This window comes from Dipodomys spectabilis, unplaced genomic scaffold (assembly GCF_019054845.1).
Source record: "Dipodomys spectabilis isolate Male_0828 unplaced genomic scaffold, ASM1905484v1 ptg000158l, whole genome shotgun sequence".
In the NCBI taxonomy this organism is placed as follows: domain Eukaryota; kingdom Metazoa; phylum Chordata; class Mammalia; order Rodentia; family Heteromyidae; genus Dipodomys; species Dipodomys spectabilis.
In genome coordinates, this window is record NW_024870835.1 from 7,552,310 (window position 1) to 7,579,290 (window position 26,981).

A 26,981-nucleotide genomic window follows, 5' to 3' on the forward strand; every position below is an offset into this window, starting at 1 on the left:
ATAATTACTGACATGAAAATCTGTTCATATTTAATTAGAAGTATATAATGTTTAAATTAGATACTTTCTGTTTTTTCACAGTACTAGAGTTTGAGCTTGAGCTTTGAGGCGTTGAGCTTGGTTCGTTTGCTTGGCTGGTTCTCTACCACTTGAACCATGCTTCCAGACCATCTCTTTGCTGGTTATTCAGACTTGGTGATTTCTTTTTCTCCCCAGTCTGGCTTTGTCCAGTTTGGGGGAGAAGTTTTTGTTTTTTTTTTGTCGTTCGTGGGGCTTGAACTCTGGGCCTGAAATGCCTGTTCAATTAAACTGAATGAAACCAGGTGCTGGTGATTCCTGCCTCTAAATAGCCACATGAGGCTGAGATCTGAGAATTGAGGTTCTTAGCCAGTCTGGACAGAAAAGTTCATGAGAATCCCATTTTCAGTAACCAGTGGAGCTATGACTCAAGTGGTCTAAAGCTGTAGCCTTGGGCACAAAAATTCAGGGACAGCGCCCAGGCTCTGAGTTCAAGGCCCAGGATCAGTACCAAAAAAAAAAGTTTATGTAAATGAGATGGTGTTATGGATCTAGGAACTCATTACTGAATTAATAAAGTATATCAGATTGACATGTAGTTCTGTGGTTTAGTGTTTGACTTGTTTCTGTGAGACCCTGGATTCAATCCTTAGTACTATAAACGAAAAAAACAGTAGCATTTGGAGTAAAATATAGTCTACCTTATCCCTACCCCTAAACAGAAAACATTTATTGTTCTACAAAGAAACGGAACCTAAAAATCTTTTAGAAGCCAGGTGGCTGGTGTTTCACACCTATACTCCTAGCTATTCAGCCTGAGATATGAGGATCAAAATTCTAAGCCAGCCTGGGAAGAAAAGTCTGTGTGGCTCTCTTGTGTTCCAAGCTGGAAGTGGAACTATGGCTGTAGTAGAGTGACTATAGCCTTGAGTGAAAAAGCTAAGCAGTAGTGGGAGGCTCTGAGTTCAAGTCCCAATATCTGCACACGTACTCCCCCCAAAAAGACTTTTCCAACATTTGTTCTGCCAGTACTTAGAGCCTTCTCATGTCTTGGTGAGATTGCGTTCATTGAAATGAGTTCATCAGGCTTTATTTATATCCTTGTCTTCCCTTTAATTTGTATTTTATAAAATGCATCATATAATAGTGTTATTTTAGTAATGTACTATGTATATATTTATTTGAGGTTGCATTGCACTTATTATCTTCTTCTGTTTTAGTGCTTTTTTAGGACCAAAGGATATATTTCCTTACTCAGAAAATAAGGAAAAGTATGGCAAACCAAATAAACGAAAAGGTTTCAATGAAGGCTTATGGGAGATAGATAACAATCCAAAAGTGAAATTTTCAAGTGCACAGGTGAGTCATTGGATACCCACTTAGTTTAGTATTATTTATTCAGTCTTGGAGGAAAAAATACCATCATAGCTAGAGGAAAATAAGATGGCATTTAAGTGTCTTAGTAATTTTGGATTAAATTGTGTTCTTATTTATGGCATAAACCTTGACTTTTTATGTCTAGATGAACTACTGGAATTATTACACTACTAAAGAGACCTCAGAAAACTGAGAAATGCTTGGTTATTTACTCCTAAGAATAAAGTTTAATATATTAGATTTAAAGCCATATGTACTGTCTTTTTTTTCTTTCTTTCTTTTTTTTGTCAGTTGTGGGACTTGAACTCTGGGCCTGTGCACCATCCCTGAGCTCTTCAGCTTAATGCTAGAGCTCTACCACGTGAGCCACAGCACCACTTCCAGTTTTCTGGTAGTTAATTGGTGATAGAGTCTCAGGGACTTCCTTTGCCCAGGTTGGCTTTGAACCTCGATCCTCAGATCTCAGTCTCCTGAGTAGCTGGGATTACAGGTGTGAGCCACCAGTGCCTGGCTTCTACTATCTTTTTTTTTTTTTTTTGGGTCCAGTCATGGGGCCTGAACTCTGGGCTTGGCGCTGTCCCTCAGCTCTTCAGCTCAAGGCTAGCGTTCTACCACTTGAGCCACAGCGCCACTTCTGGCTTTTTTCTTTTTGCTTATGTGGTGCTGAGGAATCGAACCCAGGGCCTCAGGCATGCAAGGCAAGCGCTCTACCACTGAGCCACCTTCCTAGCCCCTCTACTATCTTTTTTTTTTTTTAAAGATTTTTATCTTAGCTCTCAGACATTTCCATACATGTATACAAATCGTTGAAAATAAGTTTTATTCTGTTTTCATACATGTGTAAAGTACTTAATTTGCCCTCTCCTTGGCCTTCTTCCCTCCTGCTATACCTGATCACCCAGAAGAGCCTATATTACTTTCCTATCATTCATTTTTTAAGTGTGTATTACACAAAGGAATTTTGCCATGTTATTTCACATATATACATATATGCTATGTTCCGTTCAAGATATTTTTTTGGAGGGGTCGGTAGTGGGGCTTGAACTCTGGGCTTGGGTGCTGTCCCTGCGCTCTTCAGCTCAAGGTGAGCACGCTCTACTGCTTGAGCCACTGCACCATTTCCGGTTTTCTAGTGGATTTTATTGGGGATAAGAGTCTCATGGACTTTCCTGCCCGGGCTGGCTTTGAACCGTAATCCTCAGATCTCAGCCTCCTGAGTAGCTAGGATTACAGGCGTGAGCCACTGGCGCCCAGCTTCAGTTCAGGATTTTTATAGCGTGTATCCGAGTTTTTTTTTCTCTTTAATTTTTTTTTTTTTTGGCGGGGGGCCTGAACTCTGGGCCTGGGCACTGTCCCTCAGCTCTTCAGCTCAAGGCTAGCGCTGTACCGCTTGAGCCATAACGCCATTTCCGGCTTTTTTCTTTTTGCTTATGTGGTGCTAAGGAATCAAACCCAGAGGCTCAGGCATGTAAGACAAGCGCTCTACCACTGAGCCACCTTCCCAGCCCCTGACACTTTTTTTGCCCAATCTGTGTATTTTTTCTCTGCGATAGGAATTAATGTGTTTCTCTTCATTTTTTTTTTCTGTCCTGGTATTGATGCTATTTTAAACATGTTTTTCTCTATTTTTCCACTTACACTCAAACTATTTAAATACTGTCACATGTCACATGGAAGTCTTAGAATTCTTACTATGTATAATCATCATGCCAGTTTTTCTTTTTTTTTTTTTTTTGGGGTCTGCTCGTGGGGCCTGAACTCTGGGCCTGGGCGCTGTCCCTCAGCTCTTCAGCTCAAGGCTAGCGCTCTACCACTTGAGCCACAGCACCACTTCCCGCTTTTTTCTTTTCTCCCCGCTTTTTATGTGGTGCTGAGGAATCGAACCCAGGGCCTCAGGCATGCAAAGCAAGCAAGTGCTCTACCACTGAGCCACCATCCTAGCCCCCATGCTGGTTTTTCTAATAGGGCCAAAGAATTATGAGAGGAGGTCTTTATGAAGTTTAGCTTCTCATTCATCAATAAAAGTCCACTTATTAAGACTTGAGATAGTAAAAATTGGGAAGAACATGAATAAACCTAAAAATGACATAGCAACAAATTGGACATTCTTTTTGTTTTTGGTCGTGGGGCCTGAACTCTGGGCCGGGGTACTGTCCCTGAACTCTTCAGCTCAAGGCTAGTGCTCTACCACTTGAACCACAGCACTATTTCCTCCTACTTTTTCTGCTTATGTGGTGCTGAGGAATTGAACCCAGGGCCTCATGCATGCAAGGCAAGCACTCTAGCACTGAGCCACCTTCCCAACTAGTTTTCTGAATATTTTTACATTATTTTGTTGGATTTGTTACACTAATGGGAATCTGTGCTCAAAATTGAATATTTTGAAACATTTTTAATTTTCTGATAAAGATACTCATACTGTAATATTTAAAATTTTTAGCTGGGTGCTAGTGTCTCACACCTATGATCCTAGCTACTTTTGAAGCTGAGGTATGAGAATCTCTGTTCAAAGCCAGCCTGGGCAGGAAAGTCTGGGAGACTCTAATCTCCAATTAATCACTCAAAAGCCACAAGTGGTACTATAGCTCAAAATGGTAGAGCACTAGCCTTGAGTGAAAAAGTTCAGAGACAGCACCCAGCTCATGACTGACCAAAGGGAAAAAAAATGATTTACTTGTAAAAGAAGTTAGAATAGTAATTTTAAAACACATAAAAATAGAAGAAAACAGTGACTGAAAATATAAATGTGGAACTAAGACAGCAAGACAATAATTTGACTTCCTCTGACTCATCTGGAAATGTGTTGATTTTTGTTACCATATTTCAATATCATGGGCTTCTGGGAGTCAGAATTATTCACTGGTGCATACATATGCTTGAGCTGTTTTTTCTCATAAAATCCATTTCGCAGAGTGCATGAACAATCCACTGGTAGGAGTTTCAGAGCATTTTCCCCTTATTCAACATCATGAATAGTGAGTGCCAGACCAGAACAGTTTCCTGAAGATTATGTAGAATCATAGAATTTTATTTTTTGGTGTAGTTATGTACTTACCCTATAAATAAGATTAAATGCCACAAACTATGTAGAATACAATTATAATTTCACAGTAATATGTAGAGTACCAGAGGAAATAAGGTCATGCTTGTTACAGTATTCAGCAATGGATTTACACAAATGCAAATAGTCCAGATAGCTTCATGGCTGAGGAAAAGCCCATAAATATTGTACAGTAGCAGAGCCAAGAAGCTGGTGGGTGGGGGTAGGGGAGAGGGATGGGGGAGATGGAAGGGCAGGTATGGGAAGGAGAAACAAAGGAGGAGGCAACAATGCTTGATAAGAAACATTACCTTGCTCAAGTAATTGTAACCCCTCTGTATGGTATTTTCACAACAAAAAATCTTAATAATAAAAAAATACTAAAAGGAAGCTGGCCCATGTTTTCTTTGCTGACATTTGATAAGATGAATAAAACTCCATTGTAAATTTGTACCACATTATCTTGGTCCACTTATCCAGTATAGGGCATCTTAGCTGTTTCCGTAATTTGGATATTATGAGTTGTGCAGCAGTGGACATTGATGTGCAAGTGTCTATACTAGAGATATGTAAATTTACTGTAGACAAGCTTTTGTTTCATGAGAAACTTTTCTAAATTGGGTAGAGTTTCATTTTGTGAAACTAATAGAGTTATTGTGCATAGGCATCAGCCAAACAATCAAATGCATCATCTGATGTTGAAATTGAAGAAAAAGAAACTAGTGTTTCAAAGGAAGATACTGATCATGAAGAAAAAGCCAGCAATGAGGTATGTTTTGTTTATTTTCCATTCTAACAGGGATTTTATAGTTTAATTGCAAGGGAGAAATAGAAAATGGAGTTAATCATAAGGTAGGAAATAATCTCTAAAATATGTGAAAATGAATAATATTAGAGGCTTATTTCCTTACGTAAATGTTAAATAAAATACCTTTAGATGCAGGATATTTATCTGGAGGTGGGACATATGCAGAACAGATTGAAGCTAGCAAAAGTTTGGAGTTATAAGGTCCAACCTCTCAGCCTTTGCAGAATTAATGGTACATTAATGGGTTAAATTTTTGACTTATGGAAGCATTGTTCTTGCTTGGCTTTTTCCACTCAGAGCTGGTGCTCTGCCACTTGAGCTATACTTCCAGCCTACTTTTTTGCTGGTTAATTGGAGAGGGACTGTCAAGGACTTTTCTTCCTGGCTGGCTTCAACCCAAGAACTTCAGATCTCCGCCTTCTGAATAGCTAGGATTATAGGCATAAGTCTCTTTTTAAAAGAGAAGTTCTTTATGAGTTGGATATATCAGAAAGAACTTGTAGACTGAAAAATTTAAAACCCCTGTTGATTTCCACCTTTGATTTTCTGAGTTAGTGTTATTCATTTAGCTCTTCTAGGCTTCAGAAAGTGGTTGTTAGATGATTTCTGAAGTCATAGCCATCTTTTACAATTTATAATCCTGACATGGAAGGGTTTTACTATAGAAAAAGATAATCTTATAAATCTGAATAGACATATTTCTGGTGTACTATTAAGCATACTTTCTGTATCCGTGATAATTGTGGAAATTTGTCCTCTTCCACCAGGAAGATACTGGCTGTTACTTTATAATGTTTAAGACATTGAATGTTTATTATTTGAAAGGTTGGAGCAGCAGGACAGACTTTTCAATACTTAGTGAAACATGTTTGTGCACTTTTTTTGGTGCTGGTGTTAGGGGCTTGTACTCAGGGCTTTGTGCTCTTGGATAACTTTCTGCTCACATCTAGTGCCCTACCACTTGAGCCATGCCAACACTTCCTGCTTTTTTTTTTCTGGTTAATTGGATATAAAGATTTGGCTACCTAGCCGGGCGCTGGTGGCTCACGCCTGTAATCCTAGCTACTCAGGAGGCTGAGATCTGAGGATCTCGGTTCAAAGCCAGCCCGGGCAGGAGAGACCGTGAGACTCCTATCTCCAATAAACCACCAGAAAATCGGAAGTGGCGCTGTAGCTCAAGTGGTAGAGCGCTCGCCTTGAGCTGAAGAGCTGAGGGACAGCGCCCAGGCCCAGAGTTCAAGCCCTACGACCGACAAAAAAAAAAAAAAAAGATTTGGCTACCTATTTTTCTGTCTGGACTGGCTCAATCTCCTCTTGAATGACTAGGATTACAGGTGTGTGTGAGCCACTAGCATTAGGCATTTTTGTGACTTTTAAGAAAGTTTCTTTTAGACTTGGTATATTAAGGTATAATTTATATAGTGTCATCTACTTTGTTTTTTATTTTGAAGGATGTGACTAAAGCAGTTGACATAACTACTCCAAAAGCTGCCAGAAGAGGGAGAAAGAGAAAGGTAATTTCCTTAACAATAGGAATCCTTCATGAAACTTTTTTTTAAAGGATAGGATATGATGTTTACTTTGCAAAACTCTTCTTAGTGATATACTCTTAGAATAAGTACTGTATCTGCCGACACTCTATTGATTGATAAAAGGAAATAGAGTGAACCAATTTTAATCTTTATGGCTGCCTCAGTTTTCTCTATAAAACATATAGTAATATGTAGTGTTGATGACTTAATATTTGAAAAGTGTTTATAATAAATCCTGATCACTAAATACTGGTACACGCTATATTTGTTGTCCCTATTATGTTATTGTTAATTCTCACAACATTGCGTATAATGAGAAATAGAAGTGACAATGTAGGCCTAGAGGTTTGTTGGCTTCTAATGGCTTCTTACATGAAATTTTGTTTGCCTCTATTTCTGACATAATTTATGGCTCAGATTTTTATATATCAAAGGTGCAAAGAAAAATGAGTTCTTTATCTCATGGGGAAGTTAAGTACAAGGACATAATTAAGATGACTTTTTATCTTCTGTTGTATATGTGGGAAGAGACAAATTCAATACTTGCCTGCTACAAAGTGTACCAATGAAGAATGGAGAATGAGATCTGGGGAAATTCAAATTGTATATCTAGTTTTGTAGAGAGAATTGTGCGCATTTTGAGTTCAGTATTGCATTTCAGTATTAACAGATTTTTTTTTTGTTGTTGGTCATGGGGCTTGAACTCTGGGCCTGGGCATTGTCCTTCAGCTCTCCAGCTCAAGGTGAGCGCTCTACCACTTGAGCTGCAGTGCCACTTCTGGTTTTCTAGTGTTTTATTGGAGATAGGAGTCTCACGGTCTTTCCTGCCCGGGCTGGCTTTGAACCACGATCCTCAGATCTCAGCCTCCCGAGTAGCTAGGATTACAGGTGTGAGCCACCGGCATCCAGATATTAACAGATTTGTAAAGAGAATGTGTAAAAACCTAATGCTATCTTGAGTGAAGGACTAGAGCTTAGAGAACTGATAGGAAACCATTCAATTCCTTTGAATTTTAGATGTCCCCTTTATTAAATCAATGTAATAGTAGGGATTGGGCAGCAACACAATTTGCTGGATGTGTACAGTGAATACAGTGAAAAAGGATGATAGGTCTCTATTATTTTTTCTTTTCTTTTTTTTTTTTTTTTTGATCGGTTGTGGGGCCTGAACTCTGGGCCTGGGCGCTGTCCCTCAGCTCTTCAGCTCAAGGCTAGCACTCTACCACTTGAGCCACAGCACCATTTCTGGCCTTTTCTGCTTATGTGGTGCTGCGGAATCAAACCCAGGGCCTCATGCATGCAAGGCAAGCACTCTACCACTGAGCTACCTTCTCCAGCCTAGGTCTCTATTTTCATTGAATTACATTGTTTTGGGCGTGAAAATGCCAGTTATGGGAATTAAACTGGGCACTGTCTTAGAGCTTTTTTGCTCAGGTCTAGCCCTATACCACTTGAGCCACAGTTCTGTTTCTTTTAGTTTTTGGTAGTTTATTGGAAATAAGAGGCTCAGTGGCTTTCCTGCCTGGGCTGGCTTCAAACCACAAACCTTAGATCTAGCCGGGCGCTGGTGGCTCACGCCTGTAATCCTAGCTGAGATCTGAGGATTGTGGTTCAAAGCCAGAGTGGGCAGGAAAGTCCATGAAACTCTTTATCGCCAATAAACCACCAGAAAACCGGAAGTAGCGCTGTAGCTCAAGTGGTAGAGCGCACATCTTGAGCTGAAGAGCTGAGGGACAGCGCTCAGGCTCAGAGTTCAAGCCCTATGACCGACCAAAAAAACCCTTAGATCTTAGTCTCTTGAGTTACTAGGATTACAGATGTGAGCCATTATTATAGCTGAATCTCAACTTTTGTTGAGGTTAGAGATAATTTATCTCTGTCTCACTTTGCTTTATTGTACTTTGCAGTACAAAGTGGTACTTAGAAGCAAAGTTTATGGCAAATGTGCATAGGGCAAAGTTATTTATTTATTTATTTATTTGGTCTGGTCGTGGGGCCTGAACTCTGGGCCTGGGTGCTGTCCCTTAGCTCTTCAGCTCAAGGCTAGCACTCTACCACTTGAGCCACAGACCACTTCCGGCTTTTTTTTTTCTGCTTATGTGGTGCTGAGGAATCGAACCCAGGGCCTCATGCATGCAAGGCAAGCGTCTACCTCTGAGCCAACTTCCCAGCCCAGGGCAAGTTATTTATTAGTACCTGGTTTCCAATTCCATGTGCTCACTTTGTGTCTCCCTCACTTTGTTAATTTTCTTAGTATTTCAAACTTTCTGTAGTATCTATTCTGGTGGTTTGCTATCAGTCATCTTTTATGTTCTTTTGGGGGGGGAGGGGCGGTTGGTCATGGGGCTTGAACTCTGGGCCTGGGTGTTGTCCCTCAGTTCAAGGCAAGCATTCTACCACTTGAGCCACAGAGCCACTTCGATTTTCTGATGGTTAATGGGAGATAAGAATCCACAGACTTTTCTGCCAAGCTGGCTTTGAACCTCGATCGTCAGATCTCAGCCTCCTCCTGAGTAGCTAGGATTACAGGCTTGAGCCACTGGCACCCAGCTATCTTTTATGTTGTTTATGATTTGTTTTTTGTTACCACACATCATGTCCAATGTGTGACAGAAAACTTAGTTGACTTGTGTTCTTATTGCTCCCCCTACTGGCCATTCCCAGTCTCTCCCTTTCCTTGGCTCTTGTAATTCCCAGAAACACAGAAAGTCCAATGAATAACCCTCCTCTAGATGTTCAGAAGTTAGAAATGGTTTAGTGAGGAAGCCATGTTGAAAGTTAAGATAGGTTGAAAACTTGGCTTCTTGGGTGGTAAGTGAAGTTGTGAATGCTAAAAGATGTTGAAGGGAATTAAATAATGCAGGAATGATAAGAAAGTGAAACAAACTTACTACTTGTCATGAAGACAGTTGTAGTGTTCCAGTAGAAGATAAAGCCAGGGTTGGGAATGTGGCTTAGGGATAGAGTGCTTGCTTAGCATGCATGAAGCCGCCCTGGGTTGGATTCCTCAAGTACCACATAAACAGAAAAAGCTGAAAGTGTCACTGTGGCTTCAGTAGAGCACAGAGAGGTTCAGGGACAGAGCCCAGGCCCTGGGGGGGAAGAGGGGGAAATAAAGCCAGCTGCCTGCAGTGCTTCCATAAGTCAAATTTAACCCATTAATGTACCATTAATTCTGCAAAGGCAGATGCAGAACAGATTGTAGCTAGCAAAAGTTTGTTCAAAGGTTTATGGAAAGGAGCTGTCTCCATAAATTATTTTTATGTCTCCCTAAAGTACAAGGTAAAGTAGCAAAGCACAGGAATTTATCCAGAAGATCTAGCTAAGTTGTTGAAGAAAGTGTCTACACAAAAGATTTTCAGGAAATATCCTTACATTGGAAGAAGTTGCCTTCTAGTACTTAAAATTAGAGAGAAGTAAGTGGTTGCCTTTAAAATTGTGAACAGGCTAATTCTCTGACTTTTGTTAGTCCAGTGGAGCTAGTGACTGAAGTTTAATTTATGACAACAGTAATTTATGACATGGTTTCTGAGTATTTATTTATTTATTTATTTTGTCGGTCATGGGGCTTGAACTCTGGGCCTGGGCACTGTCCCTCAGCTCTTCAGCTCAAGGCGAGCACTCTACCACTTGAGCTGCAGTGCCACTTCCGATTTTCTAGTGTTTTATTGGAGATAGGAGTCTCATGGTCTTTCCTGCCCGGGCTAGCTTTGAACAGCGATTCTCAGATCTCAGCCTCCTGAGTAGCTAGGATTACAGGCGTGAGCCACCGGCGCCCGGCTAGTTTCTGAGTATTTAAAGCTCAGCATTGAGTCCTGTTGCTCAGGAAAAAAAAAAAATGAGTTTCAAAATACGTTCATCGACAGTGTACTTGGTTGTCCTAGTAATGGAAATATATTGTGAGATTGTTTCATGCCTGTCCTTAAGAATGAGCAAAGAAGCCAGGTGCTGGTGGCTCACGCCTGTAATCCTAGCTACTCAGGAGGCTGAGATCTAAGGATCATGGTTCAAAGCCAGCCCAGGCAGGAAAGTCCATGAGACTCTTATCTCCAATAAACCACTAGAAAACCGGAAATGGCGCAATGGCTCAGCGGTAGAGTGCTCGCCTTGAGCTGAACAGCGCAGGGACAGTGCCCAAGCCCAGAGTTCAAGCCCCATGACCTACCAAAAAAAATGAGCAAAGAAAGTGGTTTCTTTTTTTTTTTTTTTTTGTCGGTCGTGGGGCTTGAACTCTGGGCCTGGGCGCTGTCCCTCAGCTCTTCAGCTCAAGGCGAGTGCTCTACCACTTGAGCTACAGTGCCACTTCCGGTTTTCTGGTGGTTTATTGGAGATAAGAGTCTCACGGTCTCTCCTGCCCGGGCTGGCTTTGAACCGCGATCCTCAGATCTCAGCCTCCTGAGTAGTTAGGATTACAGGCGTGAGCCACCAGCGCCCGGCAGAAAGTGGTTTCTTGAAATGGAATTTATTGATGAAGGTACTATGGTATTGAAGAAAGGATTTAGAATAATTAAAAGTTGTTGATTTATATTAAATTGTAATTTAGTAATAGTAACTAATTATTATTAACCATGTATTCATTGATAAACCAGTGGCAGAATTTGAATGGATGATACCAATTTTGAAAGTTCTGTGGGCAAACTTCTATCAGATATCACTACATGGTAATGTAGCAATATAGGGATTTGCATAGGTAAAGTATTTAGAGTGAAAAAATAAAGTAGATGTTTTAACATCTTTCTTTACAGAACTTAGGAAAGATTGAGGATGTGGATTGAGTTCTTAGAAATACTTAAGTATATGCTGGATTAGAGAAAAAAGAAGCACATATGAGAGAATTGATGAAGAAGGGAGAGATGTGTTAGCCTTTAATTTGAGAAAACAGAGGTGTGGGTAACTTCTTTAACATAGTGAGGTTCTGAGGAGATAGTCTAGGGAGAGGCAGTTGCTTGCTGGTGGTTCACAGTTGTAATCCTAACTAGTTAGGAGGCTGAGATCTAAGGATTATGGTTCAAATCCAGAGGGGCAGAGGATTTTATCACTAATTTAACCAGCAAAATGCTGTCCTGGAGGTGTGGCTCAAGTGAATGAAAAAAGTTAAATGAAAGCACAAAGTCCTGAATTTAAAGCCCCACCCAGTATACACACATACATACACATACACACAAATTCTAGGAAAATTTGAAAATTTCTCTGGCCTCAGTTCTCCCCTTCTTACTCACTTTCTGTGGCTGCAGGCAGGTAGAATGGTAGAAGTTTATGCTAGCTATTCAGGGCCTGAGATAAGATTTGGCAAAAGAGTATAACGGATGGCTTTGAGACCCTAATTCTGATGTATAATGAAAGAGAAGCATATTCCCCAGTAGTGTTCAGCATCTTAGGAATAACAAGGTGCAAATTCATAGTAATCTTCTTTGGGGGATTTGTCACACAATGAAGTGTGCAAAGAGCTTGAGGAAATATATGAACAGTAGTTCTATGAGGTTTTTGTGTGTGGAAAGGCTTTAAGATAAATGGAAGATAGGACATTAGACATCCCATTAATAAATGGGGAGATATTGTGAGTTATTTTTACTCTGAAGAACTTAACTGCCCTCTCACCAGATCAGGAAGAGCTTTTTTTTTTCCCCCTCTCGGTTGTGGGGCTTGAACACTGGGCCTGGGTGCTGTCCCTTAGCTCTTCAGCTCAAGGCTAGCACTCTACCACTTGAGCCACAGCGCCACTTCCTGCTTTTTCTGGTTATTTGGTGCTGAGGAATCGAACCCAGGGTCTCATGTGTACAAGGCAAGCACTCTACCACTGAGCTACCTTCCCAGCCCCAGGAAGAGCTTTGAAAAATTTGAGTGGCTGGTTCCCTAATTCAGAACTTACCAATCATAGCTGGGCGCCGGTGGCTCACACCTGTAATCCTAGCTACTCAGGAGGCTGAGATCTGAGGATCGCAGTTCAAAGCTATCCTGGGCAGGAAAGTCCGTGAAGCTCTTATCTCCAATAAACCATCAGAAAACCGGAAGTGGCATCGTAGCTGAAGTGGTAGAACACCAGCCTTGAGCTGAGGAGCTGAGGAACAGCGCCCAGGCCCAGAGTTCAAGGCCCATGACCGCCCCCTCCCTTCCCCCCCCAAAAAAAAGAACTTACCAATCAGGACTGGGATGTGGAAAGGTGGTCTCATAAATTGTGAAGCTTGTTATGAAGGAATATTTGTAGGACTACCTTAGATGAATTTTAATATTTCGAACATGCCTTAATGTTCCAATGTGAAAGCAAAAGCAGATAAATAAAAAACCAGTTTTTTTATTTTTTTTACTAAGGGGTTTTGATTGTACAGGTTTCAGAACACTTTCTTGCTCTTATTTTTGTTGGTCTAATTGATGAGGAGTATAGTTAGAGAATGGGACCTAGCTCTTCGATGGTTACATTTTTTGTGTGTATGTGTGGGTCATGGGGCCTGAACTTTGGGCCTAGGCGCCGTCCCTCAGCTCTTCAGCTCAAGACTAGTGCTCTGCCACTTGAGCCACAGAACCGCTTCCAGGTTTTTCTGCTTATGTGGTGCTGAGGAGTGGAACCCGGGGCCTCATGCATGCAAGGCAAGCGCTCTACCACTGAGCCACCTTCCCAGCCCATGTATATATTATTTTTAACTGAGACTTAACTCCCTTAAGAGTTAAGACTAATTTTCTCATAAAGAGAAATGTTTGGGTTGGGAAGGTGGCTCAGTGGTAGAGCGCTTGCCTTGCATGCATGAGGCCCCGGGTTCCATTCCTCAGCACCACATAAGCAAAAGGAAAAAAGCCGGAAGTGGCTGTGGCTCAAGTGGTAGAGTGCTAGCCTTGAGCTGAAGAGTTGAGGGACAGCGCCCAGGCCCAAAGTTCAGGCCCCACGACCGGACCGCCCCCCTCCCTCTCCCCCCAAAAAAATATATATGTAGGGGCTGGGAAGGTGGCTCAGTGGTAGAGCGCTTGCCTTGCATGCATGAGGCCCTGAGTTTGATTCCTCAGCATCACATAAGCAAAAAGAAAAAAGCCGGAAGTGGTGCTGTGGCTCAAGTGGTAGAGCGCTAGCCTTGAGCTGAAGAGCTGAGGGACAGCGCCCAGGCCCAGAGTTTAGGCCCCACGACCGGACCCAAAAAAAAAAAAAAATATATATATATATATATATATATATATTACATAAAGTATATATATTAACAATTACAAATACCACTGTATGAGTCTCACATTACATTACATACACTTTGCTGTTTTTTAGATTGAGAATTTGTGTGTGTGTGTGTACACCAATACTAAATCTTGAACTCAAGAACTAGGACTCTATCCCTTAGCTTTTTTTCACTCAAGCCAAGCCCTTTTATCACTTGAGCCACAGCTGCAGGCTGGCACATAAAGGAAGACACCATTTCAACTGTAATCAACACAAAAATGTCTTTGGGAATGGCTCACGTGATTGAGCACCTGCCTAGTCAAGAACAAGGCCCTGAATATAACCTCCAGTACCACCAAAAAAGAAATGTTCACTGGAGTTACAAGCAAAGTTTAAGCAATTCATTCTAATAATTTAAATATAAAGGTGATATAGAAATTATGTCTATACTTGTTATCAGCGTGGCATTTTTTAGCATTGAAGTAAGTTTTGAATTTATACTGTTTATTAAGTAAGCTTATTTACATCTTTATGATTCAGGCAGAAAAACAAGTAGAACCTGAGGAGGCAGGAATAGTGACAACAGCAACAGCGTCTGTTAATCTGAAAGTGAGTCCTAAACGAGGACGGCCTGCAGGTAGGATTATCCATGCTTACGTATTCGTTTGGTTTGTGATTAATATTCTAATTCTTTACAGTGTTGGCTACCTCAGGTGTTTTCAAATTAAGTGAATAAGCAGTTGATCATAGCCATTGGGTTAACTTATTGACATGGATATAGATGGTGTTTGAAAAGTGAGTCATTAGGCAATTCCTTTGCTGTGAAAATATATTAAATGTACTTAAAACTAGGATGGACTGTAACATCAGTAGGTCATATAATCTTAGAGAACCACTATTGTATATGTAATCTGTGTTTGACAAAAATATAGTCAGTATAAGACTGTAATGTAATAATTCCAAAGGAGATCTCGGTTTCTGCTTTTAGACAGAACATTTGAGTTTGAAATAATTCTTTGTTTTGCCCCCATTAAATCTTTACCAAATCATTTTAAGTGAGTCTGTTAGGAAGTTAAAACTTCTAGGAATAATGTATTTTTTTTACCTATTACTTATAGAGAGATGTAAGATTTCCAAATGGAGTCATAAAGAATGAAAAACAGCATGTGTTTTAACTGCTGTTAAGATTTGTAATTACTGTATTTTGTGTTCATATATATAATATGCTTAGTAGTTAATATTTTAATTACTTTAGTCTATTATTTGTATATTCATAATATGCTTTGTATTCCCTCCCTTCCCTCCCTCCTTCCCTTCCTTCCTGCTCCTTGAACAATCTGGTTGCTGTCCCTGGGCCTCTTTGTGTTTTAAGGCTAGTGCTCTACCACTTGAACCACACCTCCACTTCCAGCTTTTTCTGAGTAGTTCATTGGAGATAAGAGTCTCATGGACTTTTCTGCCTTGGCTGGCTTCAAACCTCGATTCTCAGATCTCAGTTTCCTGAGTAGCTAGGATTACAGGCATGAGCCATCAGTACCCAGCTTAGTATTTTCTTTGTCAAATTGGAAATGATCTTGAAAAGCTCTTGACTAATATGAAGGAAATAAAACCTAGCCAAAATAGAACTGTTTTTTTTCTACTTCATAATAAGATTTTTACTGAAAAAAGTTAACAACAGACCACATATACCACAGTGATTCCATTAAGGTTATATGGCCTATTGACATCATATATGCCATACTAGTTTGTGTTTACTAGAAAGTGAACAAAAAGATTGAGATTTACTTATGTAATATTTTGGAATTCATTCTTGTATTAAATTGTGTTAGGAAAGTGAGTTCTGATTCACTTCCAAAGATATTTGTGTAAATATATATGATATGTACATGAGTGTTAATTATAAATGATAACTTCCTGAAATTGAGTTTTGTTGCTGCTAAAATAGCAATTAAAAATGTTTTAAACCCTCTCAGACTTACTAAGGACAATTCGAATATAACTCCATATCTATAAATTGTTTACTGTTTCTCATTTGATCCGTAGTACGACATTGTTTCTAAAACTTGAAAGTAATTGAATCTGTAATCTGCTAAATAAATATATATAGTATGTATCATTTGTAATCATTCTATGTGATATTTGCAATTTTAAAGGGAAATTGGTAATGGTCTTTTTCCCCACATGAATATTAGCCACTGAAGTCAAGATTCCAAAACCAAGAGGCAGACCTAAAATGGTAAAACAGCCCTGTCCTTCAGAGAGTGACATGTGAGTTTATTTTAATGTATAATTACTTAATAAATTAAAACTTGGACTTTAAATATACATTGATCACTTTTCATTTTTACCAGTTTTTTCCTTGTTTTATAGAGTATTGCTCTATTGCTATTGTGTTACTATTTTGATACTTTGAAAAATTATGGGGTAGGGGAAACAAAAATTTTTGAAAAGAATGAAAACTGGTAGGGAATAAAAATCTGTTTATCTTTATTGGACTAATTGATTTTCTTGGTATATAAAGATATAAATTTACTTTGGTAAAATAATATGCTGAAGAATTTCGTAATGCAATGTTCACCACCAGTCCTTTCAGATTCTCTGGAATAGGTGACTTATTTAAAAACAGTATGGAAGGGCTGGGAAGGTGGCTCAGGGGTAGAATGCTTGCCTTGCATGCATGAGGCCCTGGGTTCGATTCCTCAGCACCACATAAGCAGAAAAAGCTGGAAGTGACACTATGGCTCAGGTGGTAGAACACTAGCTTTGAGCTGAAGAGCTGAGGGACAGCGCCCAGGCCCAGAGTTCAGACCCACAACTGACTAAAAAATAAAAATACTTTTGAAATGCTGGGCATTGGTGGCTCACGCTTGTAATCCTAGCTGCTCAAGAAGCTGAGATCTGAGGATCACGATTGAAAGCTAGCCCGGGCAGGGAAGACTGTCTCCAATAACCACCAGAAAACCAGAAGTGGTGCTGTGGGTCAAGTGGTAGAGCACTAGCCTTGAGCTGAAGAGCTGAGAGCGCCCAGACCAAGTTCAGTCCCCACAACCGACCCCTCTCCCGCCGCCCCCCTCCAAAAAAAAAGAGCAATATGGTTTGATGACTGCAGTGAGATTGTAGTAGATAACAGTCACTTATAGGAAGGAAATCTTAAATTCTAGGAATATATGGTCTTCCTATTTTAGCATTTCCTGGTTGAATCTTGTTTTTCCTTGGGAGTATGCTATATCATGACCATGCTGATTCCTGTGGAGATTCTCTGCTTTTTCACTATCATCTAGAGTTGCATCTGACATGTAGGAAAACATTTCTCTTATCCACTGAATAGTTTTTTCAGCCCAGTGTTCATTTTCTCTGGATACAAACTGGGGAGTGTTTCTTATTGAGAGCTCACTTGCTCTTGATACAAACTGGTGTCATTTTTGGTAGTACACGACTTCATTATTATTATTTTGGTCAGCTTCCTTGACAATGGTCTCATTTGTAAGGTATCCTCAGATGTGCTTATCTTTTTGTACTTTAATTATAGATACGTTGAATTTATAGGTTTTTATGAGAAATCAGCCCTTAGGAACCATGAAAAATTAAGCCAGCCCATTTTGAATTAAATCTGACAGTCATATCCTTGATCTGAACTCTGACACCAGACTGAATTTAAAAATCCTATATTCTTTATGATCTTGAAACAGTTGGGCTGTGAATGTGGCGTAATGGTAGAGTGCTTGCCTAGCATGCATGAAGTCCTGGGTTTGATTTCTCAGTACTACATACACAGAAAAAGCTGGAAATGGCACTGTGGCTTCAAGTGGTAGAGTGCTTATCTTGAGCAAAAGAAGTTCAGGAACGTTGCTCAGGTCCTGAGTTCAAGCCCCAGGACTGGCAAAAAAAAGAAACTATTCTTTAACAAATCTTTTTTTTTTATTTTGGTTGGTTGTGGGGCCTGAACTCTGGGCCTGGGTGCTGTCTCTCAGCTCTTCACCTCAAGGCTAGCGCTCTACCACTTGAACCATACATAGTACCACTTCCCGCTTTTTCTGCTTATTTAGTGCAGAGAAATCGAACCCAGGGCCTCATGCATGCAAGGCAAGTGCCACCTTACCAGCCTCTCACTCTTTTTTAAAAAGCCTGGTGATGATCTAGTTAAGCTGATTCAAGCTATCAATAGTCTAATTTTAATCATCCCAAGCCATGAGGGCTGAATACATCTCAAAGCTCTGGTTTTACTGATGGAATAATATCTTTGTAAAGTAGCTCAGGAGGGCTGGGAATGTGGCTCAGTGGTAGAATGCTTGCCTTGCATGCATGAGGCCCTGGGTTCAATTCCTAAGTACCACATAAGCAGAAAAAGCTGGAAGTGGTGCTGTGGCTCAAGTGGTAGAGTGGTATCTTTGAGCTGAAGAGCTGAGGGACAGAGTCCAGGCCCGGAGCTCAGGCCCCACTATTGACCCCCCACCCACCCCCCCAAAATTTTTTTTTTAAAGGAGCCAAGGAGGGGTAGTTCGGGAGCTCATTTAGTTGAACATTTGCTCAGCCTGCATGAGGACCTGAGTTGAATAAACAGCATTGAAAAAAATTAATAAATGAGGATTTCCATTTTATCTAATCCATAGTGAATGGCATATTTTAGATTTTTTGATTGTGTTATTAGTTTTGAGAGCAAAATTTAGTATTTTGTGTTACTGGGGCTTGAACTCAGGGCCTCCTCCTGCCAGTATTCTACCTTTCCATTTGAGCCCTAGGGCTTTTGTTTTTTTAACATTTTTCTGAGCTAAGGTCTTAAATTTTTGTCTCAGCTAGAATTAAAGGATTTACTTTGGTTTTAACAAAAACAATTTTTGAGGCTTGAACTGGGGGACCTTGGTTCTCCTGTCTTTAGCTTTTCACTCAAAGATGGTACTCTGCTACTTGAGCCACAGCTCCACTTCTGGCTTTTTGGTAGTTAATTGGAGATAAGATAATTGGACTTTTCTTCCCTGATTGCTTAGGAACTGCAGTATTCACATCTCATGTTCTCCTTATTTTTCAGATAGGGTTACTCTTTAATCTTGTGGCTGGTCTCAAACCTTAATCCTGTTACAACTTTTCAAGTAGCTAAAGTTTTCAGGCCCTATAGTGAGGTTTTGTTTTGTTTAGACTAAATAATCCTAAAATCCAATAGCTTACAACATTACATCTTGAGTTAGCTGGATGTTGGCCATAGTTACTATTGATTGTAAATTTGGGCACTAAGTGGAATAAAAGGCTAGATTTAGAAATTGAGAAATATTGGTTGTAAGTTACTGAGATCTTTGGGTGTGTTGAGGGGTGTCCTTGGCATAACTACTCAGAACCTGTGTAGTCTCTCAAGGCTACACTCGACCACTTGTCACAGTTCCACTTCCAGTTTTTTTGGTGCTACTAGTTGCAGGTAAGAGTGTCCTTGGCTTTCCTGCCCAGCTTGTTTCAAACTATAATCTTCAGATCTCAGCCTCCTAAGTAGCTAGGATTACTAATGTGAGCCGCTGGATCCTGGTGCCATGGAGTATTTGGGTTTGTTTTTAAATTGACATAATCAAACTAATTTTATTAGTATAACGAACTAGTACAAAGATAATCAAATTAATTTTTATTAGTATCACTTGAACTAACACAAAGAGAAATGTTCATGAGTCTAATTCAGGGAAGGTGTGGCAAGAAGGATCATTTGGAAAAAGCAGTTGATGATGTACTGAATTCTTTGCTTTAATACGGTTTGTAAAAACCTTGAAAAACAATCTCTTATGATCTTATGATAGTATTTTATGTTGCTCAGGTTGATCCCAAAATCCTGGGCACAAATGATCCTGTCTCAACTCACCTGGACTAGCTGGAACTACAATCACGGATGACCACACCTAACTTAACTTTTTTGGTGGTTATAAGATCAAACCCTAGGTTCATCTCATACCTGTTGAAACATGTACTGTTATAACAATGAGCTATAATCCAGCTTCAGAATTTTGAGACATAGGCCTAAAAGTCACTTAAAATGCTACATATTTTGGTGTATAGGTATTATAATTGTAAAGATTTATGCTTTGAAGAGGGGGCAGGCATCCTTGAGCTTGAACTTGGGCCTGGGCACTCTCCCTGAACTTTTGTGCTTAAGGCTAGTACTGCACCATTTGAGCCACAGCTCAACGTCCAGCTTTTTGGGGGGTGTGGGGGTTTAATTGGAGATAAGAGTTTCTCAGACGTTTCCTGCCTGGGCTGGATTCAAATAGCAATCTTCAGGTCTCAGTCTCCGGAATAGTTAGGAGTATAGATATTGGCACCTGGCTTAGATTTATGCTTTAAATAACTGACACCTAGTCCAGTTATAGAGTGCTTATTTAGCATACATGAGATGCCCTGGGCTTGGTCCTTAGCATCCACCAGAAGTAATATCAAACGCCCTTGAGGTCAGTAGATTTGGAATTGAGATTATTGGGCTTATTATACAACTTTTGCAACTTTTTTTCTAAGTTTTCAAGTGTGGAAGCAACTAGGGGTCCTTTTCAGCTCTAAAATTCATTGGTTTAATTGTATAATTTGTGGAAATTTTAATAAAATTCCATGGACAGTTTTTTAAAAAGGCATTAAGTTGAAATGTGTACAAAGGAACTACTCTAATTATGCATAAATGCCATGGATATGTTAGCATATAGTTCATTTGATGTTCCTAGAGCTTCTGTCTGCTGTTCAAATTTGCATAAACATTAGCGAGCAGTGATTAAATACTAAAGCAGTCAGTAATTTTTTAGTGATGTTTATGAAATCAAGTGCTCATGGAATACTTGGTTGCTATTCTGCTCACCACTGTTAGATACTGTGCTTTAACTGACTAGCCATAGTTACCATTATATGCTTAAGACCATTTCTTTGAGGGCTGAAGGTTGCTCAAATGGTAGAGTACTAGCCTAGCAAATGTGAGGCCCTGAGTTCAAGTCCTAATACCTCAAAAAAACCCAAAGCCGGGCGCTGGTGGCTCACGCCTGTAATCCTAGCTACTCAGGAGGCTGAGATCTGAGGATCGCGGTTCAAAGCCAGCCCGGGCAGGAGAGACCGTGAGACTCCTATCTCCAATAAACCACCAGAAAACCGGAAGTGGCGCTGTAGCTCAAGTGGTAGAGCGCTCGCCTTGAGCTGAAGAGCTGAGGGACAGCGCCCAGGCCCAGAGTTCAAGCCCCCACGACCGACAAAAAAAAAAAAAAAAAAAAAAAAACCCAAGAGTATTTCTTTGAATTTTAAGATAGTTGTGTTAGATTTCACTTCTACAGTTTTATTTTTTTCCCAGCTTTTAAGGCAATACTCACTTGTACAAATATATAGAATATAACTCCATAAATTGAAGCTGGGTGAATCTTGGTGGAAGAACATGTGCCTAGCATACACAAGGGCCTGTTTCCAATTCCCAGCACCGAAAGAACAGTTTATCCTAGGATTAAAAACAGTTCCTTGGTGCACAAGGAACTTACTATTTTTCTGAACAAATGAATTATATTAAAAGAAGCTTGGAAAGTGGAGAGCTCTGTATCAACCTTAGTGTCTCTATAATCTTAAATGTTTTAATTTATACCAAGAGGCTATTTTGTTACAGTATTCTTCTATGATCTGGTACGACACCATTTTACATGAAGGTGTTTGTTTTTACATAGCAGTGTTGCTATAATTCATTTCTGAAATACTTGATGACAAATTCAGATGAAAGACAAACTCACTTTCCATTGTTGGACTCTTAAAAATAGGATCCCCGAGGAAGACAAAAGTAAGAAAAAGGGGCAAGAGGAAAAACCACCTAAGAAGCAGCTTAAAAAGGATGAAGAAGGACAGAAGGAAGAAGATAAACCAAGAAAAGAACCAGACAAAAAGGAAGGAAAGAAAGAAGTTGAATCAAAAAGAAAAAATTTAGCTAAAACAGGCGTTACTTCAACATCTGATTCTGAAGAAGAAGGAGATGATCAAGAAGGTGAAAAGGTAGAATGTTTATATACCATATAAAAATTATTTTTGGGTTTCTGATGCAGTTTTTAATCTTTACCTGGAAAGCTTTTACTGTTTTTACAAAAGTTAACCTGGGTCTATTTCTGAATAGACATTAAAAAAACTTTTTCCTTTATATTTGATTCTAAATTGAACTTGCCCTTCCATAATTATGATTTGGAAATGTTCCAATAATCTACTTACCTAAAACCACTAGAACTAAGTCAAGTTGGCTGTGACCAGGACAACAAAGGTTAAAAGGTATATTTATGTAGTTTTGTTGTTTTATTTTGTAGTATTGTCTTTGAACTTGTGGCCTTATATTTGCTAGCTAAGCCTCAAGCCTAGGAAATCCTCCTCCTCATTCCTGTTATATCAGTGATGTGTAACTATGTGGATGCCATTCAGGAATCTTACTAAAGCCATGTGTCAGCCGGGGACCAGTAGCTCACATCTGTAATCCCAGCTACTCAGGTGGGATGTTCAAAGCCACCTTGGGCAGGAAAGTCTATGAGACTTTTCTCTCCAGTTAACTATCAGAAAACCAGATGTAGAGTTGTGACTCAAAGTAGTAGAGCACTAGCCTTGACTGAAAAAGCTCAGGAACAGTGCCCATGCCTTGAGTTCAAGCCCCATGACCAACAACTAAAAAGCTATGTATCCTTTTGTTTTTTAAAAACATGCACACACAAAACCCCCACAATTTTGTGCTTAGCCTTCAGAATGTATAGATCCAAGTCACAGATACATGTTTTATTTGTTGAGGGGGTTTCAATTTAACATGTCCATTTATGTGTACAATTGCTCAGTTGAGTTACGTGGATCATTTAGCCTCTCACTGTATCATCCCCTTTTTGATTTTTGTCTTTTTTTTTTTTTTGGTCCAGTTTTGGGGCCTGAAGTCTGGGACGGGGCGCTGTCCCTCAGTTCTTCAGCTCAAGGCTCCACCACTTGAGCCACAGCGCCACTTTTTTTTTTTCTGCTTGTGTGGTACTGAGGAATTGAACCCAGGGTCTCATGCATGCAAGGCAAACACTCTACTACTGAGCCACCTTCTCAGCCCCTTGTGTCCTTCCTTTCTTAATTTTTCTTTTCTTTTTTGGTCAATTGTGGGGCCTGAACATTGGGCCAGGGCACTGTCCCTCAGCTCAAGGTTAGCGCTCTACCACTACAGTCACAGCACCACTAACGGCTTTTTCTGCTTATGGGGTGCTGAGAATCAAATCCAGGGCCTCATGCATGCTAGGCAAGCACTCTACCATGAGCCACCTTCCCAGCCCACTTTGTCTCATATCTTAATATTTTAGAAACCAAAAAATTTTAGCTGAGTAGTATGCCTATTCAAATTAAAACACTGCACTGAGTCAGATAGTCTGCTGTACTTTAAAAGCAATCATATACATGCCTGGACAAAAAGTTGCCTATTATGTCCACAGTTATAAAAGTATTTCTCCCTAAAAATTACTTCCCCTCAACAAAGTTTTAACTAGTGCTACTATACTAGTCACTGACTAAATACTTACCCAAGTCCTAATTCTCAAATAAAACAGAAGAGAAAGGGTGGAAGAAACTTTCAGACTGCTCACAGGAGGAATCTGCTGAAGGGCCAACATGAGAAAGAAGCAGCAGATCGAAAACGCAAGCAAGAGGAACAAATGGAAACCGAGCAGTAAGTATTTTTTATTTGCTAAAACTTGCGTTCTTCCTTAAGGCTAGCATGAAAATTTTTAAACAGTAGACTTTACTTTTCCAGAGTTTTTGAAGCCTTTTAAACTCACTTTTCCCATGTTAGAAAAGCTTCCATACATATATTTCAGGCTTCACTGTTTTCTGAAAATGAAATTCACTGAGGCAGAAAACTATTTTTTAATTTGGAGTATAGTTTTTAACTTCTAGTGGTTTGCAGAGAATATACTCATCCTCTGCTGTTTGTATAATATACTGAGTGTAAGAAGAATGGCAATAATAATGTTGGTGGAGAAAGAAAGCAGGAAATACTCTTTTTGGTTAAACCACCAGCAAGCCTACACCTAAAGACCAGCAAAAAAACCTAAAGCACAGCTGGAAGTCCAGAAAGTCAGTAAAAGTAAATAAAAATATATTTTATAAGGTTTGCATTTGATGTGTGCAATATAAATCAAGCTCAATATTTTCCCTTTGTTTTAATACTTGGAGAACAGTATATACTTACCATGGGGAATTCTTCCCCTTTATTATATAATGTAATGGGAAAGTGATAGCAATGAAAATGATTAGACTTCATGTCTTTTTATTACATTTGTTTTCCTAGTAACCTTTATACTGTCATTTCTGAGTTCTTTCTCTAAAATACTTACTCTGTGAAGTGTCTTCCACTCTGATCAAACTTTGCTTTTTTGTTCTTACTTAGTGGAGGTAATTTAAAAAATATGCTCCAGGTCATACTGAGACAATATGACCAATGAAGCTCTAATCATAATTTTATGTTTTTCTTTATATAATGCATCCGTATGCCAAAAGCCAAGTACATTGACTGCTTCCTAGTTGTTTGGAGGACATATAAGCAGTTTCAGCTACTTGAGGGAGTAATTGAAAATTAAATCTCACAAAAATGTTACTCCCAGTAATGTTAGATTTGGACCACTTACATGTATTAGTTTTTTGTTACCTATCCCTTTCTATCTTTCCACTGAAAAGTTGTTGGACTGTTTGTTGCTTTTAACGTCATTGTGCTCCCCAAATTAGTTGTTGCTTAGTAAATCTAGCCCAATCTTCTTTCAGTATCTCAGTTTTCTTTATGTATTTCAGCTTCTTTTGAATGTCCTCCAATGTGACCTTCTCGAATTCTAATATTTGTGTTTTCTTTCCTTCTCCTGTTATTACAAAACTTTGTACTTGGACAGTTTTGCTCTGTAAAGCATTTCAGATGCATCTTGTGTGAAATGCATTATGCAAAATAAAGTTTATTGTATTGTATTCCCAGCCAAACAACATGTAATCTACAGTAATAAAAAATATATCTCATTTTGGGCTCAAAGCATTAATCCAGTAACTGAAAAGAGAATACAAGTGGAGCAAACCAGAGATGAAGATCTTGAGACAGACTCATTGGACTGAATTTCCCCCTCCCCCCCCTTGATGGAAGAATGTTCCAGATTCTAAATTGAGGACTTCACTATTAATGGCATTATTACTGTGTTATGATTGTTAACAAAATTTCCTGTAAGGTACACACTACATATTAAGGTTGGCCATCATTCCTGTTTTTTTTTTTTTTTTAAGCCAAGCTTAAGATGAAGCTTTGTGTTTGGAAGTTATAAGCGTAGATAAAGTTGGTGGTTGTACATTATTTCATTTAGAAAATATAAAAATTCGTTTTGTTTTGAAGCTAGATATTAAACTGGAATAGCTAAGAACTGGAATCCCTAAGAATGGGGCAGTTGTGCCCTTTCCTTGACATTTCTTTGTTGTTCACTTCTTTAGAATCTTGTTTTTTTTTTTTTTTTAATCCTGAGAGGTTAACCAGTAGACGTGTTAAGTACAATATGAAACTGTAACCAAAATTTTAAAATAAAGTTTTTTTTAAAAAAAAAAACTGATTTTTAGGTATTTTTTTTGTTCTTGTCTATTTTAATTGGTTCATAATATGGCCTGAGCTCTGAGCTATGGTATTAGAAATTAATATTGCAATTTTAAGTGGTTATTTTTGTGATTACACTGAAATGGTACCTTTTCATTTGTGAAATGGTATGTAAAATGGCTGTCAGTTGATTTGTTGGCCTGTCCCCAATCAAATTAAAAATTAAAGAAATCACAGTACAATCGTAATGTAATATAGTTAATATTAAAGCCAAGTTCAAAACCCCTCAAACTGTCCTTTATAGTATATGGAAAATAATTCAGTTGGTCAATTTTGACCTTTTAAAAATGACTTTTGTTAATAGGTATTTTCTTAATTGTTGGAGCTTGCTTATCCATTGGTCTTGAAACTAAACTTTTAACATCTATTGTTGGAAAGAGAATTACACTCTGATAACTTCAAAATCATTTTGTGTTGTCACTAAAAAATAATTACATTTTCTGGGCACAAGCGGCTCATACATGTAAACCTAGCAAAGCAGAGATAGAGAGGATCTCAGTTTAATGTGCCTACATGGGCAAAATGTGAAATCTCATTGTAAGTGTACTAGTTCACATCTGTCATCCCAGATACCTGGGAAGCTGAGATTGGGAGGACCAAGGTTCCAGGCTACTCTTGACAGAAAAAAAAGTTCATGAGATCCCAATATTAATAGAAAAGAAGTGGGGTGTGGTGGCATATGGCTGCCATCCCAGCTACAGAAGTATGGTTCACACCAGCTATGGGTTAGGGTGGGAATGTGGAGTGAGACCCTATTTCCAAAATAACCCACAGCAAAAAGAGCTAGACCGCCTGTCTAGTAAACACAAAGCCCTGAGTTCAAACCTCCATACCACCAAAATTTAAGAAGAGACTAAATTTAGCATGTTCAAATTTTACTTATATTTATGCTAATGCATAGTTATGAAAATTAGTCAGTTCCCTGTGGTCTAGAATATTAGTTTATGGAAATTTTTTTACATTTACATAGGGACAATAGGCACTTGGTAATTTTTATGGGTATTGGTAATAAGAGTCACAAGGTTCCATTGATTTGAAATATTTGTGTTAACATTTGATAGGCAGAATAAAGATGAAGGAAAGAAGCCAGAAGTTAAGAAAGTGGAGAAGAAACGAGGTTAGTTATTTCACTTTCTAAGATACATAAGATTATAGTTACATACATAAATTCTATTGGGTTTGAACTTACATCTCATTTTTTGTGTATTCTCTACAAGTACACTTTTTCAAATCCTAGTGGATTTATATAAATTGAACTTTTCGGATGAACTTTGAAGACTTTATGTTTGTTTAATGTCAGGCTTTTGTAACTGCCAGTACAAATCCCTTCAACTTATGCATAAGGTAAAGCAGATTATATTTAGCTTGGTGCATAGTAGAGGAGTTCATTGTTGGATACAGATTTATTTTAGAAAATGAAGCTATAGGGGAATTTTGTGCTTTGATGTAGCAAGTTGCCATGTATTCAA

General features: G+C 39.1%; 1 protein-coding gene across 5 annotated transcripts in view; it reads left to right on the top strand.

Annotated features, from left to right (window-relative positions):
• The window catches only part of Psip1 (PC4 and SFRS1 interacting protein 1), a 46,447-nt gene that overhangs the window by 13,416 nt on the left and 6,050 nt on the right, over positions 1-26,981 (top strand). For 2 of the 5 annotated variants that reach the window (XM_042692888.1, XM_042692890.1), the window contains exons 4-11: positions 1,239-1,377; positions 5,100-5,204; positions 6,695-6,757; positions 14,454-14,550; positions 16,106-16,181; positions 21,659-21,887; positions 23,444-23,562; positions 26,574-26,629. In XM_042692888.1, the coding sequence (XP_042548822.1) occupies positions 1,239-1,377; positions 5,100-5,204; positions 6,695-6,757; positions 14,454-14,550; positions 16,106-16,181; positions 21,659-21,887; positions 23,444-23,562; positions 26,574-26,629 (884 nt within the window). Of the gene's footprint in view, positions 1-1,238; positions 1,378-5,099; positions 5,205-6,694; positions 6,758-14,453; positions 14,551-16,105; positions 16,182-21,658; positions 21,888-23,443; positions 23,563-24,775; positions 25,803-26,573; positions 26,630-26,981 lie in introns of those variants that run through there. The other 3 variants (XM_042692891.1, XM_042692892.1, XM_042692893.1) reach the window with 3 other exon arrangements.